Source organism: Sander vitreus, chromosome 2, assembly GCF_031162955.1.
Source record: "Sander vitreus isolate 19-12246 chromosome 2, sanVit1, whole genome shotgun sequence".
Lineage (NCBI taxonomy): Eukaryota > Metazoa > Chordata > Actinopteri > Perciformes > Percidae > Sander > Sander vitreus.
In genome coordinates this window covers 12,093,214-12,116,542 of record NC_135856.1, presented here as the reverse complement: position 1 = coordinate 12,116,542, position 23,329 = coordinate 12,093,214, and the positions used below count along the sequence as shown (strand labels likewise).

Here is a 23,329-nt window from a genome sequence, read left to right as displayed (position 1 = left end):
ACATCCAGGAAACACACCCAAGTTCAGTAGAATTTTACAAGTAAAACTTTATTGGAATGATACTCATGTTGCAAAATATTACACTTCGTGTTTTTATGTCACTGTTCCCGTGACTTGCTTCCTTTTGCAGTGTGTCTGTGTGTCTGTGTGTGTGGCGGGGGTTAACATGGTTTACATTGGGGTCTCATTTCCCTAAAAAGTGCGACAGTATGTACCAGCATTGTGCCTGCATTGAGAGGAAGTTGTATTACTGCAAAAAACATCGAGGAGACACAGACTAATATTGTATCATAACTTCAAACATTTTGTCCATGATGATATAGTCAACATTAAACTTGACATGGAGGAAATACAGCGAGTGTGAAGTCTCAACAAGTGGTTTACAACAATGTCATAATAATAATAATAATAATAATAATAATAATAATAATAAGGTTGGTAAATAAGTCCATAATAACCAACTACAAGTAGGTATGTATCCACCTTGCAGCTCAGGCCCGTCTATCTGCGAATATGATTTTGACTTCAGATTGATCAATGAAATGTCTTTCAGCTGTTTCACCTCTTTCAATGAGAAAGATGAATGTGAAAAGTAGGGGTATGTAGGGGAGGGGATGGACCCTTTTGGTCACAAGTCGGTTGCCTTGTATGTGACTCAGTTCTTTGATAGAAAACCAATCAGTCAATCAAAACCTTTTTACTGGACATTGGCGAGGCTGTATTATCAACCAGGCAAAGAGGGCAACTGCCCCGGGCCCCAGATCCCCAAAAGCCCCAGGGTCACTGAGGAAGTTTGTTTGTGGTAATTTGTGTAAAATTAACTTTGTTTGGGAATATACATTACTAAAGCACAATATTAGCCACTAGACACTATGAAGGGACTTTAGATGGATCCTGTTTCTTTAGCTCATCTTGAGGCCCCATCAGAGGGGTCCTGGACCCCACTGATTTTACATGCAAAGTCAGTTAACTAGTAAAGGGGACTACTCCTCAGCCTGTGAAAAGTTGTCAGATGGTGTCAACGCTCGCAAGTGGACATGGCAATCTTTCCCATTGCTACCGTCCATCCCATATGACGTGAACACGGCATAATAGTTTGGATATCTAGGCCTCTGCTGCAAGTCTCTTGCAAGTTTTATGGAAGTGCAATACTGAATGAGTGGCCCTTTAAGACCTTCATTAATTCTTCTAATGCTGTGCTGACATGGTGCATATTCGGAAATTAATTTGTCTTTAAATCAAATTACCAAACAAACCTGGGGCCATGTAATATTACAGCACAGTTATAATGTACATATTGTACTATATTTCCCCATATCTAAACTGTTTTGGACAGGAAGGACTGGTGTGAATCAAAAAATATCTGGATTTTAAAGCAATCGCAGAAAACCAGAGCACCTGTCTGAACCAAAATAGAATATCTTCATTATGGTGGCACATTAAACAGCTATGAAAAAGGCATTTGAATGTTTGAAACAGACACCAGTGTCACTTTGTTTTGTTTTATAAATTCTGAATGACCAAATCCTACAATGACCACCATTTTTGGGCATTGCTTGAGTCCTTTGCCATCATAGCTCAGGAGCTATAAAGGAGGCATTGAACACCTGAAAAGCTGTGTCGTGCACTGTATGGCAGCTTGTATACTGTGCACTAAGATCATTTTTGTCTCTTCTCAGTACTAATTCTAATCAACTCCAGGTACAACTACCTTAAACTTGTTCAATGGAGTAGCAGTCGTCTTTACACCATCATCACCACCACATAAACATCTAAATTAAACTGTGCATGTAAACACAGAGATTAAAATAAGAGTTTGCTGTCACATGTAAGACTGTCACATGGAGTGTGGTCCAACTTTGCAAGTGATAAGAGGAGAGCTGGGTGCTGGGGAGATGAACATAAACAGGTCTCTATAAAAGACCATAAAGCACACTATCCAGACTGCCTTCGATGACTGGTCAAAGTGCTCCGTTGACCACCAGCCAGAAGCAGTTTGAGGTAGTCTGCCTCAGATAGTCTCCCTTAGTTGGAAAGGCCAAACGGTTGATTCAAAATGCCGCATCAACTTGACTAGTAAGTGAGCTCTGAGCAGAGACAGTGAGTGCTTTTAATACCAAACAGAGTTGTTGAGTTAGCAAAACCAAATCTTCTGGAAGGGGAAACTGGAATACGCTAACCGAAAGTCTTGGTATTCCCGCATGTTCCTCTTAGTGCTAACCAGGACTTTGAATTCCCAAATCTATATCATAAGCAAGTGTCACACACATCTTCTTTACCTGCTAATCTCAATGCTATATGTTGATAAAATGTCTTATTAAGTGATATGTTCAAACCTGAGATACCATTATGTTATGGTGTTCTTTCACAACACCATTGAAACTGAGATATTTACGTTCCCTTATCCAAATGTCCTTGTTTGTTAGCCTGACATGATATCATTGTTGTCACTACTATCTAGTTACAAGTAACAAGTGTCATTTGTCTCTGACCGCAACTTGTTTGAGCACACAATGCATCATCTTTATGTTTTTCTTCTGGCCAATCATGCCAGTGATTCGACGTATGCTGTCTATGATATGAAATGGTGAAGGTTTAAATATTTAAAAGAAAAAGGACTGCAAAATATAAGTTATTTAAGCGCATATGAGTGTAATTCATTTGAATGGTCACTTTGATGCTCCTCTTGCTCACCAAAGAAAGAGCAAGTTAGCCGGTTATCAGTTTAAATTTAAGAAAGCTTTGTGCAGACTGAGACCTCAATTTGTATGACTCAATGGGCTTCATGTGATGACCAACAGACTGCAGGAGATTAGAACAGACTGACTGATTTCTGTGATGTGGCCCAAAAGTGACTAAATGATGAATGCAACAATAAAAGAGCAGGGCAGATCTTGGGTGAAAATGTCTAGAGGCAACTCTAAATAAGTGGGGTTCCCAACACTCATGAATCTGAAGCACACCTTCATTGTAAAGGGATCCATAAATAAGACAGAATAATAAATAAAATACAACAGAAACGCAACAGAAAAGGCAACACTGCTGGTTGTCAGTGTCCTTGCTCTTTTTCCCTTCTCTATCCCATTTCCCCCCCCTCTTTTTGTAGCTGGTGCTTGTGATTGGACAGGAGACAGTACTCTCTCCTCACGTCTCCCACTTGACCAGCCTACCTTTGACTTTCCCTACTTCCTTCTTTCTTCCTCTCTCACTCTTTAACTCTAGAACTCCGCAAACTCCTTGGCACATTTCTCAGTGAAAGAGACGCGGATCTCCTCCTCCTCGTAGTCGTCAAAGTTGCTGGTGTCGCCTGGTCCTTTGAACTTGGGGACGAAGGGAGCTTCCACCTGAAGACGATTAAAAGCGTCAGTTAAGGAGAGCACTTTACAGAAGGGAAGTTAACACATCTACAAAGTTTACACTCACAGCCACACTTACCTTTTTCTGGTAGATGGCAATCCAGTCAGTGGTTGCAAACCATTTGTGTCCCTTGATGTCGTTGACCCCGTTCTTGAGGTTGCCGTAACGTTTTGTTAGATCGACCTGAGGATAATAGCGACACGTTTTTCTCACTTTTACATTAGAGTAAATTCAGAACACACAACAAAGTAAAAGGCAGCCTTAACATCGGAATGACTGAGATATTTGCTTTCACCTGTAACAGGTTCCTCAGGAGGTCCTTCAGGTCTGAACTGAAGTGAGATGGGAAACGCACCTGAGACAGAAGGCAAGAAGAAGAATGAGGCAGCAGTAGAATTCTGAGATGCAGTCTATGAATCTCTCACAATTTAAATACATATGTACAGAAAGAGTAGGTTTCTAGGTGCGAGTGTGTGGATTGACGAATAACGTTGGGGAAAAAATGCAAAATGTGCTGAAACAAAAATGTACATTCAAATCAATATCTAATTTCATACTCCTGCTGTTTGATATAACACGAATAATTAAACTGAACGTCACTTCATGACATATATTACAGTTGTGTTTGAAATAGCCAGTAATGGGTGTTTCCTTGGTAAAATCTTCTGGCACAAACTTTTTATTTTATTTTAGCCTTTATTAAAGCAGGTAAGTATGGCTGAGAATGCCTTGTTGACACTCAAGTCAGTTACACACATTCACACAGGCCTGCCTAAGGGAACCTCGGTGGTTTAAATGAGGGAGAGGCAAGTGCTGCTCATTCACTTTCCCCACCCAGATTTATAGGAACAAACCTGCTTCTCTAACCTTCAGGCCACCACTGTCCCATGTGGTGGCCGGAAGAAGTGATGTATTTTACAATTCTGACAGAAACAGTCTGTTATTCAACAGTCTGTCTGTAATAAATACAATAACAAGTCTTATTTTGTACGGCTATCTAACATATCCAACATGGCTGAAGAGAACAGAAACTCAAAATTTACCAGCATAAAATTCTAAGAACGTAGACATCACAGCATCGACACTGATTGTAAAATGATCTCAGGAAAGTAAAAATTAAAAAAAAAACAGCAATCACTGCTTCTCACTAAAGGTGTAAAGTAAACAATATCATTTGTTGTTTAAAGCTTTTAAAAACATTGTTTCTAAAGCTTATGAACCTCATATAGAAAATGGGACGTACAGTATAGTATACTATGTAACATAAATATGCATTAAAAACTGTGACACAGAGATGGTTGTGGTTGGAACAGACAAAATAGATTAATTGCCTAGAGCAGCAAAAGAGGCTTGGGGGGGAAGGGCACTGTGCAAAGGCCTTTGCATGAGTGGGTGTGTTTGTGTTCAATGTGCATCTTTTTGCCCCCATGTGTGCACCCCTGACATGCAACAGAATCATTACAGAGTGTCTCTGTAAATAAAAGCATATTATTAGGACAGAATAGAGATGCATTTGGCTGAAATCTAACAGAAAAATAACTGAATGTGTCTTTATCAGCCTGAAAAAAAGTCAAATCAGTCAGCAGAGTAAAATAAGACAGAAGGCAGTATTTTCTAAATTGGAGTCGTCTATCATACTGTATTATGTAAAGTACCTGCCTAAAAAGTGTACAGAGGCATGCTTGACCCAAAATTGAAATTGCCGCTGAGGATTAATTCTAACATTTTTGTTTATTCCTAAAATTGAGCAATACTATGAAAATAAACCAAACTGAAACATTTTCTACAATATACCAGAAGAAAGAAGTCAGGGACTGTGGATGAGGCGTGGGTATACTCCAAATGTTACAAATAGATATTAAATGCAGGACAAAGTAGTATTCAGAGAGTCAGTCTCACCTTCCCTGATACGATCTTTTCATAGATCTGAATGGGCTGGTCAGCAAAGAAAGGCGGGTACCCTGCTGCCATCTCATAGACGAGTACGCCCAGCGCCCACCAGTCTACGGCCTTGTTATACCCCTGGTGGATGTTACAAGGAAGGAAGAAAAGAGAGAGAACAAGAGATTATTATAGACAGTTAATCAAAATAACATTTTAAATGTTGTTTTTGAAAATGTTTTTATTATTGTTGTTTATGTGTATGTTTGTTATTAAATTTCATTCATCCTATACATCTTATTTTTCTAACATAGTCTGTGCAACCCATCTAGAGGTTCAGAGGGAAACTATATGATTGTTATATACAGCATGTCGTTAGCAGTAATGACATTTTGTTTTTTGTGATATTATGAAGATGAGAACTATTCAAGGAAATCCTACATGATGATCGTCACACGTATTTACATAGCACCAAACAACATCTAGTCAAACCTTGACAAATATTTGCACAGCTTTGTTCCCCACCACCACGTGTCAAATGCAGTAGTTAACAACAGCATGTTAAACATTTTAAAAATGTCCTTTGATGCATGTTTCACTGTTTACATCTTGTTTTGAGGAACATCTGAGTTGTGTGCACTCCGTAGATGCTCCTTTAACCCACATGCCCAGCGTGGTTTGAAATCCTAAATCCTAAATCAACATCCTCTGGCTGGTAGGACCATGAATACCACCAAGTTTTGAATCAATACTTCTGAAATAACAGCAACCATGTGTTATAATTCTTTAAATGAACAACTATCCTGTAAGAAAAGTGTTGTAATGTGTTGTGCAACAAGTTGGTATCACTGCTTGTTCAAAAGCAGACTCTCTCATTTTGAAAGGAAACACAGCGGACAGTTCACAAGATAAAAAAACTATGGTGGCTCACCTTGCTGAGAATAATCTCTGGGGCCAGATATTCTGGGGTGCCACACAGTGTCCAGGTCCGGCCCTTTACACGTTTGGCAAAGCCAAAATCTGTCACCTGAGAGAGGAAAAGAAAGAGTAATGACAAATAATGAGAGTCAACGAACAAAATAAGCAGACGCAATCTCAAAGTGCCCGGCGGAGTTTTAGCAGATGAAAGGCAGCAGAAAGGAGAGACAAATGATAAACAGAGAGGGAGTAGAGCAAGGATCTTTGGGAAACAATGGAATCTTTCCCCTGTTGTTATTTCACCGTTTACCACTAGAGGGCAACAGAATCTGTGCTACAAGACAGCCTCAGTGTGCCAGCACACAATGCAGATAATTGCAAAATACACAATGGCATCCTAGTTGCGCTTGTGCACTCTCTGGGTAGTTGTTGACAGTTTCTAGAGACTTTCATGTATGTGTGAGATCACGGATTGAGGGGTGGGGCAAACACATGTATATTGTTTGTATTTCTGGGACACCCAACTTTCTAAATATGCACCAATACATTTCAAAATGTTCTGTTTATTTAAATAATCTGTCATCTTATTTTCATGCAATGCACTGCTAAACTGCGTGCAACTAGTTGTACGGAAAACAGAGCTGAACCCACTCTCTTTAAAACCTGACTGTTTGATTCCCCGTGGACTCGACTGTAAAGCTGTGTTATGTTTTGTCCTGGCATCCCAATGACTCTATGACGACTGAAAATAACCAATGATTGCCAAAATTAAATCATATCCAGTTTTCTCTTTTTAAGCAAATTATCTTCTGTAAATTGTACACATAACTTGTGTCTTTCCTGTTACTGTATGTAACTGATACCGTTCTAAAGAGACACTCCTGTGGCTGCATATTATAACAATGGTAACAATATCTCATATAACATTTCATAACTATCCCAAGCCACTCAGATCGAGCTAGCAAAGCAAATAGCTGAACTACTTTAGCAAATGCTAAAGTTAGCATGCCTCACATTTCAGTTTTATCTGTGTATTTCATCCCTGCATTAAATGATAAACAACTTCACATTCCCCAACATTTTGTAAAATGTTGGTGAATGTGATGCTGTGGTGAACTACATCTTGCTTGGTTGTATCAACAGCAAACATTAGCTAGCTAGGTAGATTACTTGGCTAATGTTAGCCGCTGTACACCGGAGTGGATTACTTGGTCAATAAATTAGTAAATTAATCAATTAGTTCATTGAAAGAAAATAAGTCAGCAACCTCTTTGATAATGTTACAGAGGGTTTATTATGTTGCCCAGACTTAGGTTCGACTATAAAATAAAGAAAACACGGACGCCCGGATAGCTGTTGGTGAAGCGGTATAGAGGTTTACTCCTCGACGCAGCAGCCTGGGTTCAACTCCGACCTCCGACCCTTTGCTGCATGTCATTCCCCCTCTCTCTCCCCTTTCATGTCTTCATCTGTCCTGTCAAAAATAAAGGCCGAAAATGCCCAAAAAATAATCTTTAAAAAATAAAGAAAACACAGGCTTCCAATGCCGGAACATAGACGGAACTGCACGTCTCACTTTATTAACCCACAACACAGTCAACAGCCAGTCATTAAAACTCTTTATTCCCCTCAGAATAAAAGCTCTATGGTTCCTCTTACCCTTCAACTGAGAGGTAAAACAATAAAATACCTTACAATGATCTATTCATTTTATACCACGGTCTGGGTGAATACCCGATTCTGATATGCTGTAGGGTGTCCCTTAAAACCTGTTAAGGGACACCTAATAAGTAGTTCCAGTGAAATTGTCTGATCACTGTTGTAAATAAATACGTGCAATACGTTCACAAGCTAACATCTTATTTACAACACTGTGTGTGAGTCTTTAGTGCCTCATCCTCTGAACACCACAGGATGGTGACTGTAACACACAAGCTGCAAGAAGTAAGTTACACTGCCCTCTGAACTTACAGATACTTTGAATCAAACAAATCACATCCCAATTGCTGTTCAACTCGCTTCTTGCGTGCAGTACACATGGATTCTCATTTGTTCGTGAAAATCTTGATATTGATTTGGGTACAATGACATGACTGGATAGCTAGGTAGTCTTGTTGTTAAACATACTGTGAAATTATATTTACTATTTGTCAACCGTATGCAATGCAATGGACTTTGAATCTTCCTAGCATAACGTTATCTTTCTGGCTCATAGCTGAACCAAAGGGTTCCATGAGCTGAGTGGACTAGAAATATCTTCCATTGCCAAGTCGTACCTAAGGTTCGTCCTATTTACTGGAGTAGTGAACAAAATTCCCATTGCATAAGAATATTATGGGATGGGAATCCTTGTTTCAGGTATTAGTCAAACCCACAGGTGTTACCAGGAAAACTGGAAAGTCATGGCTTTTGAAAAATGTTTGAATTTGATTGCAAAATTAATGAAAATATTTTTTTTTTTTGGTGACCATGATATTATAAGCGAGATATTGCCCTTCGAGGTGTCCATAATCCAGGAATTAATGGACACCTCGTCGGATAGTATCCCTTCCTTATGTTATTTTCAAGCAAAAATTGTCAAAGACTTTATGGTTCCAGATTCCTTTTCTTTGTCTTACATTGTAAACTAAATGTCTTTGGTCACACAAGAAAAGACATGTAATGATATCATGTTGGGCTCTAGGAAATTGTGATGCCCATTTTTCACAGATTTCTGTTGTTTAAAGACCAAACAATTAATCTATTCATTGGGGCAAAAAACTGCAGATGAACTGATCATGAAAATAATTGTAGGTGCAGACCAAATAAATATGAATTCAACTGCATTGGCATCTCTCAAATGCTGCACCGATGTTAACTCGGGTTTTGGACAAACTAAACCATGGGTACAGTGCACAGCAGGAAATCATAGGGGGATTTGGCTGTAGGCGGAAAATTTAAGGGGTGAGGAGAATTCCCAGCAAACACAGAGCTGGCTCAGCCTGCATGTTTAGAAAGCCTCAACAGCCATCAATGTCAATGTCAGCTAGTCTATATCGACGGCGTTCCACTTCCGGGATTGTTCAGGTGCCGCCGGAAATTCAACCGGACGTCCTTCTTTTTAGTCCGATGTCTCACACCTTCCGCTTTCTTTGGGTTGGCATTTTAAACTCCAGTCGATCTATGAGGACTATGGTTAACTGCTCCTCAGATCTCTGCAGGGTAAATCGAGACAGCTAGCTAGACTATCTGTTGAATCTGAGTTTTCTGTTGCATGACATTTGAATGTATATGTTCCACCAAAACAAGTTTCTTCCAGAAGCTATTTTGCAGAAGCACTGTCAATGCGTCCGGCTCTTAGCGCCCCTCAAGGCGGTTGTGATTAGTTTAAAGAAATGCCAATAAACCAGAGCACGTTTTTCTCCTATCCCGAAAGCAGTGTGGACTAGCCAGACCCTCCTCCGCAGCGCTGTGGAGGAAGGTCTGGCAATGCGAGACTAATGTCAGCCATCACAAGAGTAGGTGACATTGTTTAGCATTACTTCCCACTGATGTATAATATAAAGATTAATTAAGACCTTATGTGGGCCTTTGCAGACAAATTATATGAATACATGCGGACATTTTGAGTTATTAATTTATGATCAGCTTTTGTATATTATTGCATCAGGTGTTGTTTACCTGTATGTAGCCCTGTTGGTCTATGAGCAGATTTTCAGGTTTCAGGTCTCTGTAGATCAGGTCCAAAGCGTGCAGATACTCAAAGGTTAGAACGATCTGAGCAGCGTAGAACCGAGCGTGAGGCTCACTGCACACACACACACACACACACACACACACACACACACACACACACACACACACACACACACACACACACACACACACACACACACACACACACGCACACGCACACGCACATTGACAGAAAGAGAGCAGTTTAGTGCAGAGGTCAACATAGCTAAAACAGACCTGAAGAGAACAGAGTTGTATAGAATAAAATAATATTGACTACAAGAGAATAAAATAGAGGAGAACAGAGCTGAATTGAGAGTACAGAGCTCCACAAGTTACCTCTGTATGTATTACATTGCTTCTGGCTGTAAAGTTCATGTTAACTCCATTGCTAAGACACTAACCTAAATCTGCCAATTCTCCGTAGGTGGGAGAACATCTCTCCACCTGGTACATATTCCATCACCATGTAGAGGTTAGTGTTGTCCTGGGGAAGGGAAGACAGAGGGCCTGTTAGTGACACTAACTCACATACACATATATTAACGCACATACACATACAGGATGGGCAACTAGACGACATGAAAACAGTATTTTCTGGGTCTATATAAAACAAATCCACCTATTTATTTCAGTTATTACCATACCATATGTGTCTATTAGGGGTGGTACGGTTCATGAAAAAAACATCCGAACCGCTCGGTTCGCATGTCTCGGTTCGGAGCGTGTGTGTCGCACGGTGGTTGTTGCACTAACCACTTACTGCCGTAGTGCCCACTTTCGACACCTATGTTAAAACACTTAGTGAACGACGAGGGGGATGAGCGTGACGAACGCAAAACATGGCAGCTGATTGGACGAACGTGTCACGTGGTTCTTGCTGCTCCCGAATTTCAAAACAGACTTTAATGTCGTCTCGTTCTGAATACGATCTCGTATTTTACGAAAATAGTTCACCGAAAAGCGTTTCTGAAAACATTTTAAGCGTAACTTTAATACAGTTGCTAAAGCTGTGTTTTTGATCGACAAAGGTCAGTTTAAAAGATTTTCGTCAGATTTTGAGAGGCACCGAGCCGACCGCTCCTCAGGTGGAGTGTGGAGTGCTGCAGGTCATGTCACATGCAGAAATGTCAGGTGGGAGAGATAAGGAAGGCTGCCCGGAGTTGGAGGATGCGCCAGCGTCGTGTATATAGTCTGGTGTGTGGGAACATTTTGGATGACAGCGGAAATAAAACAATAGATAAAACTGCCACTGTATGCATGTATTGTGCAACATGCATTCAATATGCTAATTTTAGCTATATATCATATGCTGAAGTATATTTCTGGAGTGTTAAAGATTAAAAAAATAACAAGAACTGTACAGAACCGAAAACCATGACCCTAAAACCGTGATACGAAGCGAACCGTGGATTTTGTGAACCGTACCACCCCTAGTGTCTATTATACATTGTGTTATATTTCCAAAACCTGGTGTACAAATCCTAAGTTCTTTAGACCCTTTAACCAAGATAAATAACACTGGCTTTATATTGTCAAGGAGGATTTCATTCTTCACATGCTTATCGTTACATAAAGATGGACCACGCGTCTCCACTTGCTCCCACTGCACAAAAGTGAAGCCAAAATATTCCAGATTCGGGTGCTGCCATTTTGTAATTTCGGAGCCAGAGTCTGCGCAGTAGTGATCGGGCAGTGCATCATGGTATTGAACCCCCGCCAGAACAATCGCAAGTCAATCACAGACGTTCAATCATGACATTTCACCTCGTTTTTATAGCATCAAATAACATAAAAACCAAACTTATAAGAAAAAATTAAGACTTGAACAAACATCAGCTTGCTAAGAAGTACCATCTTTAGGAAAAATTTATTTTATGTGGACTTTGATTTTTTAGTTTGGCCCATGTCCCATCTGCTAAGATGGAGGGGACAGGATTTATAACCTATACTGCAGCCAGCCAGCCTTGGTTGACACCTGCAAATGCAATTCGAATAGTCAAATAACTCTAACTAAGCCAAGTTAATATGTTTTTGTTGTTGAGTCTCCTCAGTGAGCAGGACGAGATACGTGGACAGGAGAATTCTGTTTAATAGGTTTATTTGAAGCATCAAGGATATTCAAATCCAGGGCATCCAATGAGCATCTAAACAGCTTAACCTGAATAAGGCTTTAATTGGAGTATGGCCATCAGATGGGTTAGCCTGTACAGGTACAGCCAGCCAACAACAAAGCTAGAGTGTGAAAATGTTGAAGAAGATTGTGAATTTGTGTCTCATTTCACTCTATATTTGCAGATGACACACCCCTGATAGAATTAATTGTCAATGATGATCAAGTGATGATCAGGATGAGATTGTAAATTGACAGATTATTGCATCAGGAATTACCTAGAGTTAAACGTTGACAAGAATAAAGAGATAGCAATTTTTACAAAAAACAATAGGTACTATATAAATTATTCATTTGGAGTATTAAAATTGACATTTTACGCCCATATATATGCAATATATACATTAGAACTACTGTATACATGTTAATAAACTTTTAATTTTGTAAATATGACAAATTTATAATCTATAAATAAATTCCCTCACACTTTATTATTTTCTCAGTTTAAGAAGTTCTCCACCTTTTCGTACATTTGGCCTAAGGCAGTTATTTTTTCTTTTTAAGAATCTGACACACCAACCCAATGGCCGACCTTCGGCAGAAAAGGCATATGGACTGACTGCCTCCCCGAGTTGGTCAAAAAAGTGCCACGGAACACACCGAAGCGACGCCGACTTGAGCATACGTTCTGCGCGTGCGCGAGACGTAATACGTCTCCATAACAGCAGGCGGTGCTAATCTGTCTTGTCGCCCAAAAAATTTAAACCGGCAGATGATTGGACGCACGCATCACGTGGGTCTGGCTTCTCCAGAATTTCAAAGCCAGACCATCATGGCGGCTCAGTTGGAATACGATCTCATATTTTACGAAAATAGTTCACCGAAACGTGTTTCTGAAAACATTTTAAGTGAGAAATAAGCCATGCAGTTGCTGAATCTGTCATCAATCATTTCAGATCAACAAAGATCAGTTTAAAAGATTTTCGTCAGATTTTGAGCTCATTCCGCTTGTCATTTCTGGGTTAGCACTCCACCAATCAGATTGGTCATTGAGTCCGACTGCCCACCTTCCGATTCAACATGTCAAATCGGCCCAAATGAAGGCCGACGGCTCCTCCGACTGACGATGGCACGGAACACAATGAATAGACTTGAGTCACTGACCTCGCCAGACTGTCCGACGGCCGATAATCGGGTTGGTGTGTCTGGACCTTAAGAGACACCTTGGCAGGGCTCCAGACTGCGACCAAATGGTCGCATTTTGCGGCCAAAATTTGAGAGTGTGCGACTGAATTTTACATCCAGTCGCACATGTGCGATCAGTAAATTTGTCCCCTTTTTTACACGATAAACGTAGAAATTTTGGTACCTGGGAGCGCGTAAGCTCAAGCTTATCTGTCCTCACAAACACACTCGCGCACACACACACACACGCATAGCTGCGGAAACTAACGTCGGCTCTGCAGTTTTGAGTCACAGTGAGTCACGGAAATGCCAATAAACTGATTTCAAGTGTTGCAAGTTACAGTTTTTCAAAACTTCACGCAGACAGCGTTTGCTGCGATATGATATTAATGGAGAGCCGAAAGCGATCGCGGTGCTGTTGACGTTACACTTCCTAAGCAGGCACAACAGTGGTTTCTGTGCCCTGGTGACTGACTGACAGGCTGAGGTTGTAAGGCAAGGCAACTTTATTTCTACATCACCTTTCAGCAACAAGGCATGTCAAAGTGCTTTACATGAAACATTAAAGAGCAATTAAAAACGGTCATGAAAATGAAACAGGCTAAAAAAGAATATACAAATACAAGAATAAAAGTTACAGTGAGTAAGAAATGAATAATTATTAAATTTAATAGGTTGTAGGGATGGGTTTGGGAGGAGAGAGGGAGGGGTTTCATTTTTATTTTTGTTTAATTTCTTTAGAGTGTAACATATTCTAATAAAATAACATAATGTTCTATGTACATAGGATAAATAGGTTTGACAATAATTTTTACAACTGAAATAATTGTTTTGTAATTATAGAGGGAAAGTACCAAAAAAAAGGTACGGAACCGAACCGAATTTCAGGTATCGGTACCGATATTGGTTCAGTAGTAGCCTAAACAACGCATGTTTAATTTTAAGTTGAATTCATTGTAATTGTAGACTATATATATTTTATTTTTGTTCATGACAACGATGGTGCTGTTGGTTAACTTCTATATTGCATCTTCAAAAGTGACACTGAATTTGAAACAGCACATTGTAATTTCTGCATCTATTATCAAAGTATTTATTAGCAATACAGTGGAGATTAGCAGAAATGTGAATATTTGGTTATCATGTTGATTTACGGTGTGTGCCCCTAAATTTTCTGGTTGCGTCCCTACAATTTTCAGTTGGGGGCCACTGTGCTCCTAGTGAAAAAAGTTAGTCTGGAGCCCTGCTTGGCGATTTTCAACCTTATCTCTTATCTATCTGAATGAGGAATATGGCTTAGCCGGCCGCACCGGCAAAATCTGCTCTATTTCAGAAATGAAATAATTCTGCTGCAATGAAAACAGCATGGGCAGTTTTGGGAAGGGTTGTTATGGGAAGTGAGGCTCTCCCATGTGTAGAAAAGTACCGTAAGCGGCAGCTGCCACTGACACAGTGATGCACATGCTTTTCCATGTAGTGAAGCTACAGTAGTCAGTGTTTTATGTTTGCTGCAAAGACAAACTAAATCACCTGATTAATGCAACGTAATCACGACATATCCCGGCCATTTCACCATTCACCGCAGAAAGCTGCTACTAGCCAGGCTAAAGCTAACATAGTTAGCCTGAAGAAACAAGGCGCCTGTCCCAAGTAACGTTATGGTTCGGAGCTGCGACGCCAGTGTTGCCAACTTTTTCCAATGAAAGTCGCTAGCACCAGCTCCAAAAGTCGCTAGATGACGTCATACGCTCATTTGCATATTTTTGACGTCATTACGCAATCATTTGTATAAAGCTTAGTGGTTGTGTCAGCAAGGTAGATATAAAGAAATACAAATCTTTAGCCAAATCACAAATTCAATACAGGAATTTATTTGACCTTATAATTATTACTTAGGCAGCCTATCTTTGAAGTAAAAAAAGACTGTTTTGGCGGCTACAGGAGAGAAATACCTTGCGTGCTCGCTGGACAATACTTTGTCGGATTTGTCGCTAGTCACTTTTTTGAAAAAAAGTCGCTAAGGGGTTCTGAAAAGTCGCTAAATCTAGCGACAAAGTCGCAACACTGTGCGACGCTGGAAACGTAACACTAACCTACAATAGCAGTCTGTTTCTGATATAACGTAATTTACACTGATTTAAGTGCTCTTGGATACACGGTTTGTTGCAAGAGTGTGACATGCAGGCTCTGCATGCACAGCAAACCAACAATCATGATCAATTTTAATCAATTTATCAAACAACCAAAGCAGGCCCCGCTAGTCGACCACAACCTGAAATTTAGAGGAAGCAGCATGCATGCATTATTAATATAGATATTATATGAATACAATGGTGTCATGTCAGTCAACCAGTGTATTTCTTCCTAATTTCCCTCTCCAAAATCACTTCAGAAGAGTAATCACAGCGCTTACTTGCTTTGGTTTTTGTAAATGCACTCCCCTACAAAATCACCCCAGTAGTTGAGAATGATTTAGTATTTCTAAATAGGGCTATTTATGTCCTCTTGTAAAAATTAGTCTTTTATTCATATCGCAATATATATCGCAGGGGAAAAAAATATCGCAATGTAAGTTTTTTTCAATATCGTGCAGGCCTAGTATGTATCGTGATACTTTTTGTGAAGATTTTTTTAAACTTAATTCTTTTCCCTAGATAGTTTTTATTTATTTTTTTACCAGTGATTCACCTAAAAAATAAAATTTGTTTATATGGTACCGCCGATGGCAACTACATCATATCCGTTTCCAGCAAAACAGACAGGAAGCACAAAATGCAGAAAATACATGTTATGTACTTTTCTACAAATTAAATACATGTCAGACTGACTGACATTATTTTTAGAAAACAATACTTTTTAAAAATGTCTCATGATAAACTGTCTCTAGAAGTATATTATTCAACTTTTGTTTTTGTTAAAGAAGGAAAAGAAAATCACAATACTCAATACTATCGAATCACAATACTTCTAGAATCGCAATAAATGTAAATCGAAACAGCACCCATGTATCGTGAAAGAATCGAATCGGGACAAAAGCATATCGTCCCAGCTCTACTACATACAATCAGTACTGATTAGACATCCACATTAAAAGGTGGCAAATTTTCCCTTTAAGTAAAGAATATTTGACACCACACAAAGTTAAAAGTCTAAACTTCACATGCAGTGTTTGGGTTCTCAGTTGAAAAAGGAATTTACCACATTACCTCAAAATAAACACAAACAGAAACCTTTATATACAAATACACAAATAAGAGACTTCAGCAGTCAGGGTGAGACTCTCTAATATAAAGCATTATAGAGAATGTTATTCAAGGTAATGACCTAGACCAGAGATCTTCAACAGGGGGTCCGTGACCCCTAGGGGGGTCCTCAGAGTTACTGCAGGGGGGGTCCCAAATTATTGTTTGATATTTATTTTGGAGTAGTTTTCTTTATTTTTATTTAAATATGTCTGAAAATATATATTAACATGAATCCAACACATTATTAGCAAAGATGAATTGGCCTATTCGTACAAAAAACAAACCATTTCATTTACACAATATTGATGATACGCTTACAATAAGGTAAGGTATGCCATTATGGTAGCCAGCCACACATACGTACAAGTAAGGATTTAATGTGCCTTCCACATGTATGTTTAACATTGAAACACATCTAGATAATATAATTTATAATTATCCATCCATCCATTTGGCCCATATTAATATGGAACTAAACTTTTATACAATATATGTGTTAGAGGGTCCCTGCTCTGCATCTCTTTCAGCTAAAGGGTCCTTGCACTAAAAAATGTTGAAGACCCCTGACCTAGACTGTAAGGGTTAGGTTATGTTTGAAAATAATGAGTTTGTTCGAAGTGTCATCCACACTCGTGATAGGTAAGACAACTGGATGGGCTGGGGTAAAACACTGGTTTTGTTTTTTAATGGACCAACTTTACAAAAATGTTGACAAATAGCAACTTAAAAGTTGTTATGGGGGATGGAGGGCAAGCCGATGAACGGATGGAAGGAAAATCTATCCAGTCACTCATCGTCCACACACGTCCACACATACCCACACACACAAAAATTCTCCGTACCTTGAACGAGTACTCTAACCGCACCAGAAAAGGAAAGCTGACAGCCTGAAGAATCCTCTTCTCATTCAGGGTGTGCTCTATTTGCTTGAGCTTCACCACCTGAAAGGCAAAAAGAGAGAGGGAGAAGGAGAGTTTATATTGTATCATAACAAAATAGAAATCATGTTTTTTTTAAGATTATTTTTTGGGCTTTTCCGCCTTTATTTGATAGGACAGCTACATGAGAGAGAGAGAGAGAGAGAAGACATGCAGGAAATTGTCACAGGTCAGATTTGAACCCTGGACCTCTGCGTCAAGGCATAAACCTCCAAGTATATGTGCGCCTGCTCTACCCACTGATCCAACCTGGCTACGAAATCATGTTTTAAGAAGAATAAACTATTGTTTTATCAGAGCAGCATAATTGTAGGTCTCTTTAAAGCTATAGTACATAGTTTCTTTCTCCCCCATGAGGAATTCTAAGTAATGACAACAATTATGTCTGTGCTTCCACATGACACAAGCCTTCCGTGACACGCTTCACCCCCACCACGCAGTTGCTAGTAGGACACGGAGGATTAAAAAGGGCAAGGCCCTTAACCTCCAACCGCTCCAGTGGAGCTGCTCAGTGGCCAGCAGATCAGACTGTGGTTGTACTGGGCAGCTTCCAGGTATGAATGTGTAACTGTGTGAATGTGATCAGGGCGTTCCTGCAAAAGAGAGGCTTCTCAGTGAACCTTCCCTGAATAAATAAAGGTTAAAAAAATACATATATTTTCAATGTTGTAAAAAGTACTTGCCAATGATGTTTTATCACCATCATAATCTTTACTCCAGTATCAACACATCCGTTTTCTTCCAATTTTAGCAGTTTATAGATGCTCTGAAACCTCACAATCTGCCTTATTCAGGCTACACATTTATATTGTTATATTGTATTGAAATGTATTTAGTGCCTGGCATTAAATGTATTGCATGGCCAACATCTGCAAGCATCTACATTCAAAGTATATCTTTTTTTTATGCTGGTTATGTTCACCTGGCACACTACTGCTTTAAAGGTAACGTGACATACCAGATGACAGATACAATATTTCCAAAATGTTTAAAGCTTTTATTCTTGTGAAACCGGGAAAAAGTCAACAAATGTTTTTGCACTTTTGGTAATCAGACACACAAATATACAGTAATTATAGTGCAAAGCGGAACAAAAAAATTATAGTCTGAGTTATAGTCTAAGCAGGTAGCATCAAAAAAGGCAAATCACATCAGCTGCTTTTATAAAGTAGGTTAATGGCCTGTCCTTTAAGAGAGGACTGCCTCTTGAGGTGAAAAGTCAGTATGTAAAAAAAATAAAAAATAGAATATATCAGGAACTCTTAGTTTTTTTCGATTGCTTAAGCACCACTTTGAAAACAGGGACCGTTTTTCAAAACACTACACACAATTAGCACAACCATACACCCAATTAGCACAACACCTCAGACCCTTTGCAAAATGAAAGACTTAATTCTGTTTGAACCAGTTACACACTGCTGTTGCTAACCTAAAACACTTTTAGCATTTTTACTTCTCCTTTGAAGTACACAGAGAAAGTGCAAATATACAAGTTCTCCAAACACTACACAAGACCAATGCTGCCAACTGAGGAAAATGTCATTTATTTCTCTCCATATACCCAAATCAGTCAACATGGAAAATCACAACCTCAGCTCTGCCACTCCAGCTGATGCCTGCTTCAGCACAAGCTGGTTCAAAGAGGTTCAAAGGGAGAAAAAGGCTTGCATCTGTATTTGAGTCTCTGCATCTTTACACCAGCATACAAAGAGGGGGCTTTTTTTCCAATATCCACAAATGTTTGAAGCCCTTTTAGTACAATTTCCATATTTTCTATGACCATCGTGCAAGTTTCGTAAAATGACAGTCATGTTTTAATACCCTCCATCCCACTGTGACCCTCCTGACCCAGACTGACCTTCTGCTTGTTGAGGATCTTCATGGCATAATGCTGTCCCGTTTCTTTGTGCTTCACCAGCATCACACGGCCAAATGAGCCCGTGCCCAAGGTTTTCAACCTCTCAAACTGCTCCAGGCCAGCAGTGTTCTAAACAGACAAAACAAAAAAAAAAGGGTTAGTTGTTTTTTGTGAAAATGGGATGTGAGGGATGTGGGGTGGGAAGTAAATGTTTATTTTCTAATGTGTCCTATGCTTACATGTACTATCTATTTTATATTATGTATGTTTTTGTACAGACTGTGAGTGTACATGTATGTGAGTGGAACATGTGCATACTCTACATACTATAGAGTAGTCACTGTATATATAGTATAGGAAACATGGTATTTATGGTTTATGTTTATAGTATTCAATACATATATGTACATACTGGATATGTTGTACATATACTGTACAGAATATTAACATAAATCCCAGTCATAGTTAATACTATTTTGTAAGCCTGTAAAAGCTGTCCTGATTGAGATCATCGATATAAAGTTTATATATTCTTTTTAAAAGTGTGTTATTTTTCATAACTTTGTGAGTCAAAGAGAAAGATAGATATACTCTACAATGTAAAGAACCTTGATACAGATCTTACATTATTACTTTCTTATCTGTGTCTGTAAAATATGTCTTAAAGCAAGAATATTTTTTCTAAAACACATAACAGGAATATCAAATATTACATGTAAAATAGGCAATTTAATGTTCAATGCAATGCTATCCATTACATTCGACAAAACTTCACACATGTAACAAAAACATGATAATAACTTGGACAACAGGAATGTGAGAAAAGATAAGACTTGGAAGAACATGATTTTAATCTAAATTAATAAATGATAAAACTCAATCATCACCACACATATTTTACGAGCCACTTGCTTCATGTCACCATACAAATATACAGATTATACAAATATAAACGACAAATATACATTTACCTAAAGCTGCAGGAACAGAAAAAAAAACATACCAATTTGTGGTGCACAATAAATATAGAAAACAAGTGAAATTCCAATAGCGATGACTAGGCATGGGCCGGTTACCGGTTTCAAGGTATATAGCGGTTTGAAAAAGTCAAGGTTTCAAAACCACTAAAATTTTCCGTCATACCGTTCCTACGGTATAAGTTTTATGTTTTTTACCCAGACATTTAAAAAATAATACATTTTAAAGATGTAATTGCAATACTGCAATACCGTGAAACTGTGACATTTGTATGCTAAAGGTCATCATACCGTCAGAATCGTATAACGGCCCATGCTTTGTGACGACTATTTAAGAGGAATCGTAGAGAGCATACCACATATAAATTTGATATATTTGGCCGCACAGATTTGGAATGAAAAACTCCTATGCATGCAAATTCATGCAGAAAATATGTCACATTCCTGTTGTGTTAGATGAACACTAACCTGTGCAGGGTTCTCCCACTTCTTGAGAAAGTCCTCTTTGGCTTTAGCAAGGAACTCCTTGACTGTGGAAGACAAATGCACGAGAAAAGCTTCAGTAGTTTGTATAAATAGTGAAAGAAACCAGAAAATAAATAGTAGGATACCTCAGAACTTCTAAAATCATATTTCATAAACTCTTTGAAAAACATATCTGGTTGATAGGACACTGTTTCAATGGCAATGCATGGTTGCAGCATACATGGTATCCAGCACAGGCAGCCAATACCCAGACTGACTTAAGTATGTTATAGACACTAACATATGCATTGTTTATGCCTCACTGTTGCTATAAATAAAAAGAATAGTCTGTACCTTATATGTCCTTATAAAAACAAAAGCCTTAGTAACTAACTACTTCAATAAATACAACAGTCCAGTGGCCTCAGACATTAGCATACATTCATTCTTCTTCATAATAGCAACTTTACATTGGGCTTATAGTACAGCAGACACAGAGTGTTGGGATATTGCCAATATTTCATAACAGTGAATATTCCAAGATGCTTGCAGACAATTGCTGTTGGCTGTTTTGCAGCTCATACAGAGATGTGGCTATGGAAAAAGCTCTACATCCTGCTTCACCCTACCTATGCATCCACTAAAATCAAATTGAAAACAAAGTTTAACACTGAACAGTACGTCTGAGCATCATTTGAAGAGAGATTCCCTTTTCATCTACATGCACATACAATGCTCCTATATTCTAATGTAGATTCTTGGGAGCTTGCATGCCACAAGCTAATTCGTTTGCAGCAAGGACTTGTCATGGAAATACAAGTGGATCTCAGTGAATGGGAAAGCAAGAATAGGCCTCTAAAAGCAGTGTATGGCTTGTTATGTAAAGCTAACATTGCCTGCTGTATCACATCGTCTCTGATCATTTCATGAGTCTGTAACCGAGCAGGTGCTGCTCAGGAGTGGTGTGTACTGGCGACGTTACCCACCGCTTTCCATCTCGCTGCCCTTCCTGGCCGTGGGCGCGTTGCCCATGATGACAACTTGTCAACGGGCGAAGCGTGGCTTTTTGGCCGCCCTACAGACTTGTCAAGCCGGTCTAAGCTCGATTAGGTCTGAACGGTATTTCTTAAATCCAGCTGTAACAGTTACCAAGCGTTTACTCCGAGGTTTTGAGATTTGATAGCCTGACAGCTGGTGATGGGGTGCCACGGCGAGACGGTAACGGTATAGTGCAGCGGGCTCACTCACTCCACGGTCATCAACCACCGGCGACTGATATAGTGTTTAAATCCACGGGGAGCTATCGTTGTGGTATCTCGGTCACTGGGGCTCCACTGGACTGCCAGGCCGACCTCGGCGCATTTGGCCTGAACACGGAGGATTCAGTCTTCTCCTGTCCCTCCTTGCAGCCCCCTCCGAGCGAGGCCCCCCCGGCTCCCCACCTCTCCCCCAGCCCAAAAAAAACAGCTATACCGAGGACGGAAATGCAATATTCTCAATCAGAAGCCTGTCACTTTTCGTTACCGAACCCAGCTTTTAAAAATGAATCCTCGGCAGGGTCGACAACGACGGGAATTCGCCCAAATCAACATTGGCCCCCTGTAGGCTCGGAGACAAGCATAGACAGTATATAAGAAGACAAGCGAGATGACGGAACTACAGCCGAGCGAACGTCCCGCCTACTTGCCAAAACCGGGGTTGATTGACAGCTTAAGCCTTGCTACGGATTGGCCACCTTTCTACGGCGTTGTGCCAAGGATCGCTCTGATTGGCCCTTCGTAATCCATCAACAACGGCAGCGTCCCGCAGCCCTACAAATAGCAAGCGACGGGAACATCAGCGATTATTTTCCTCCCGACGACATACGCGCCCACTTTCTCCGATTGCTCTCCTCCATTGGCTTGGCGCGGCAGAACCGTGGGAATCTCGGTGAATGCGAGGATATCTATTGGCTGTAAGCAGCGGTTGACAGGAATGCCCCCCCCCCATCTCTTCCCCAAAAAACACCCTCCCGCCGCCAAGCGACTGATACACGTTTGGCTAGTGACGTCAACCGCGAGCTATTTTTAGAAATGTTGGTCAGAATTTAACGCACGCGCGGCGCGGTCTAGCTGGCAAGACTTCTAAACAGATCGCAGACTGCCGTGCATGGTGGGAAATGAATCACAGGAAAGAAAAGACAATCTTTTTACAATCGGTTTTTGGATGAAAACACACAGAGTCTCATACTGTCTGTGTACCAACGACCTTTACAGTCAGAATCCTCCAACAGCATATGTCATCCTTGCCCCACACCTGGTGTAGGCAAGCTACAGGGCGAGTGTAGCAGATGCCCGAGGGCCTTTTTATCAGGATCATCAAAAGGCACAATTTCACATAGATTTGCATCTGAATATCTTATTTCAATAATAATGTGAGCTTGTGTTGGTAAAAAAAATCTGAATTTATAAAAGGACCCATGCCCATGAACAACACCCAAGCTATAAATAGGAGATCCCTACAGCTACTGCAGTGTCTGACACCATCAGATTAGGGTTCTATAGCCACCTACATTATTATGTGAAAGGAAACCAAACTGTTAGAGCTAAAGAAGATGCACTTTGTTAGACATTTAGCCCTACATTAATATGATATTTCAATGTGTTCTGATAATTATTATAGACACTGAGAAATTATCA

General features: G+C 39.8%; 1 protein-coding gene across 1 annotated transcript; it reads right to left on the bottom strand.

Annotated features, from left to right (window-relative positions):
* Nucleotides 1-29: 29 nt before the first annotated feature.
* LOC144535584 (cAMP-dependent protein kinase catalytic subunit alpha) lies at nt 30-22,621 on the bottom strand. The gene is made up of 11 exons (XM_078278122.1): nt 21,638-22,621; nt 20,655-20,716; nt 19,210-19,338; nt 17,256-17,354; nt 10,275-10,357; nt 9,817-9,943; nt 6,170-6,265; nt 5,257-5,379; nt 3,653-3,712; nt 3,436-3,540; nt 30-3,344 (listed from the first exon to the last, which is right to left on the bottom strand). The coding sequence occupies exons 1-11, from the start codon at nt 21,681-21,683 to the stop codon at nt 3,219-3,221; spliced, it is 1,056 nt and encodes a 351-aa protein (XP_078134248.1). The 5' UTR covers nt 21,684-22,621; the 3' UTR covers nt 30-3,218.
* Nucleotides 22,622-23,329: the final 708 nt, after the last annotated feature.

Excerpts from the sequence above, each read along its gene's own strand:
- LOC144535584 (XM_078278122.1), bottom strand. The coding sequence starts at position 21,683 with ATGGGCAACGCGCCCACGGCCAGGAAGGGCAGCGAGATGGAAAGCG. Across the intron at positions 6,266-9,816 it reads ACCAACAGGGCTACATACAG|GTGACAGATTTTGGCTTTGC; the intron begins GTAAACAACACC and ends TTCCTCTCTCAG. Across the intron at positions 5,380-6,169 it reads CAGAGATTATTCTCAGCAAG|GGGTATAACAAGGCCGTAGA; the intron begins GTGAGCCACCAT and ends AACATCCACCAG.